General features: G+C 45.2%; 1 protein-coding gene across 1 annotated transcript in view; it reads right to left on the minus strand.

Annotated features, from left to right (window-relative positions):
• Positions 1–283: 283 nt before the first annotated feature.
• The window catches only part of DZANK1 (double zinc ribbon and ankyrin repeat domains 1), a gene marked incomplete at its 5' end in the record, with an annotated part of 15,158 nt that continues 13,687 nt past the window's right edge, over positions 284–1,754 (minus strand). Inside the window, 3 exons of the mRNA XM_010142533.1 lie at positions 284–449; positions 699–773; positions 1,196–1,323. Of these exons, the coding sequence (XP_010140835.1) occupies positions 284–449; positions 699–773; positions 1,196–1,323 (369 nt within the window). The remainder of the gene's footprint in view (positions 450–698; positions 774–1,195; positions 1,324–1,754) is intronic.

The following is a 1,754-nucleotide window of genomic DNA, read 5'->3' on the forward strand; positions in this document are numbered from 1 at the left end:
CTCCTTAAAATGTCCTCATGCCTCGGAAGGTTCGGTTGGTTCCTCTCCACGCACAACTTTGGAAAGGAAAAGAAATCTGGCGAACAGAGCACAGTCAGTGAAGAATTGTGCTCAGAACTGCCGGGAAGGAATGGGGGAATCTTGCACAAAATATTTGGCTGTTATAGGGCCCGAGTTGATCCTATGGGGTTGTGAAGTCTGCAGACAGAACTGGACACATGCACTGAAGTGCTCCCAAACTCAGAGAACCTCCAGCTCCTTCTTGGGGAAAAGGCAGTTGCAATCACACACTGACACGATCAATGTTCCTGGGTTTCGTAAGCTTGTCCAACATTCCCTGTCCAAGCTTACTGGTGAACAATGAAATAACTTCATTATTTCCAGCTGTAACAGCCAAGTCATATGCTGATTGCCCTTTTGCATTCTTCCTTTTTATGCTTGCATTGCAGCTGTAAATAAAGAGCGGACTGTTTTAAGCTACTTACATTATTCCAAATTATTGGGATTAGTGAAGTGGCTTGTAGGTAAATGTTGATGCTGAGTAACTTAAGGATTTCTGGATGTCCCTTCCTGCAGGGGCTTGACTGTGAGATAAGAGCAGTGAGCAGGCTCAGTCCCCCTCAGCATGGCTGGCTAGGTCTGTGCAGGCAGATGTGGGTAGCCTGCAGCTGGGCTAGAGGCCCAGCTATGGTACTTACTGCAGCAGGCCTCGGATGCATTCCTTTCCCTCCGATCCGAGCAGAACTGCCTCATGGAGAGCAGTGTTGTTGTGCCTGTGCGGGAGCAATGAACAATGTACTTACTACCTGAGGAAGCTCTCCCAGTAAGTGGAGAAGTAGCCTGGCAAATTAAACTACGGAAGATGCATAGGAGGATATAGAATACAGCAGGACTTGTGGTGATGGGGGTTTTTTTGGTAGGCTTTAGCGTGGTTGAAGTGGATGGAGGAAGGAGTTGAATAGAAGAGCCATTTTCCTAACAGAAATTACGAGAAATCTTCAAAGCTGGCAACCGAAAGGACTGTGAAAACTGTTATCTTCGCTCAGTTGTAGGCTTCAGGTTTTTTAGTGTTTGGCTTTGAAAGGAGCTACAGGTTTGGTGAGGAGGGGTAGGAGGTTAATCATCCCTAAAATGGGAGCACAAGCACATTTTCTGTAAAACTTCAAAAGACCTGAGTCAGTGAATTGGTGCTTACAGTCCTGACTGCTGGTTGATGTCAGCACCTTTCTGCACGAGAAGAGAGATTGCTTCCGCATGCTTGTTAAGGACAGCAACTGTGAGAACTGGTCGGTCCTCATCGCTGATGCAGTTTGGGTCAGCTCCCTAGAATGCACGGGAGAGGGAAGGTGAGCTGTGAAAAGCCATAAAGATTCTTCAGCTTCCATCTTGCTTTAATATTATGCCAATTTAAGTTGACAAACAGACTTTATGCTCAATGTTCAAATTGTGTGGTATTGTTTCTTCGTGTTCTTCTGAAAATGTTGTTGTCTTCTACCTCGAAGCCACAGTAAATCTATATAACCAAAGCAGTGAAACTAGATCCCGCAGTCAGGGTCTACCTTACAACACAGCCAAAAGCTAGAGGGTATGCTTGCTTTTGCTATACAGAGGACTTGACCCTAAAATATAAAATTAATGTATTTTTCTTTCTGTGTGGCCTGGACAAACACAGAGGAGAATGCCTTATGCACTGCCCTAATAAAAATTTGGAGAGAACTGAGACAAATGTAAACCCGGCTGTTTCTTCTCAGAAC

This window comes from Buceros rhinoceros, unplaced genomic scaffold (genome assembly GCF_000710305.1).
Source record: "Buceros rhinoceros silvestris isolate BGI_N320 unplaced genomic scaffold, ASM71030v1 scaffold32848, whole genome shotgun sequence".
NCBI lineage: Eukaryota > Metazoa > Chordata > Aves > Bucerotiformes > Bucerotidae > Buceros > Buceros rhinoceros.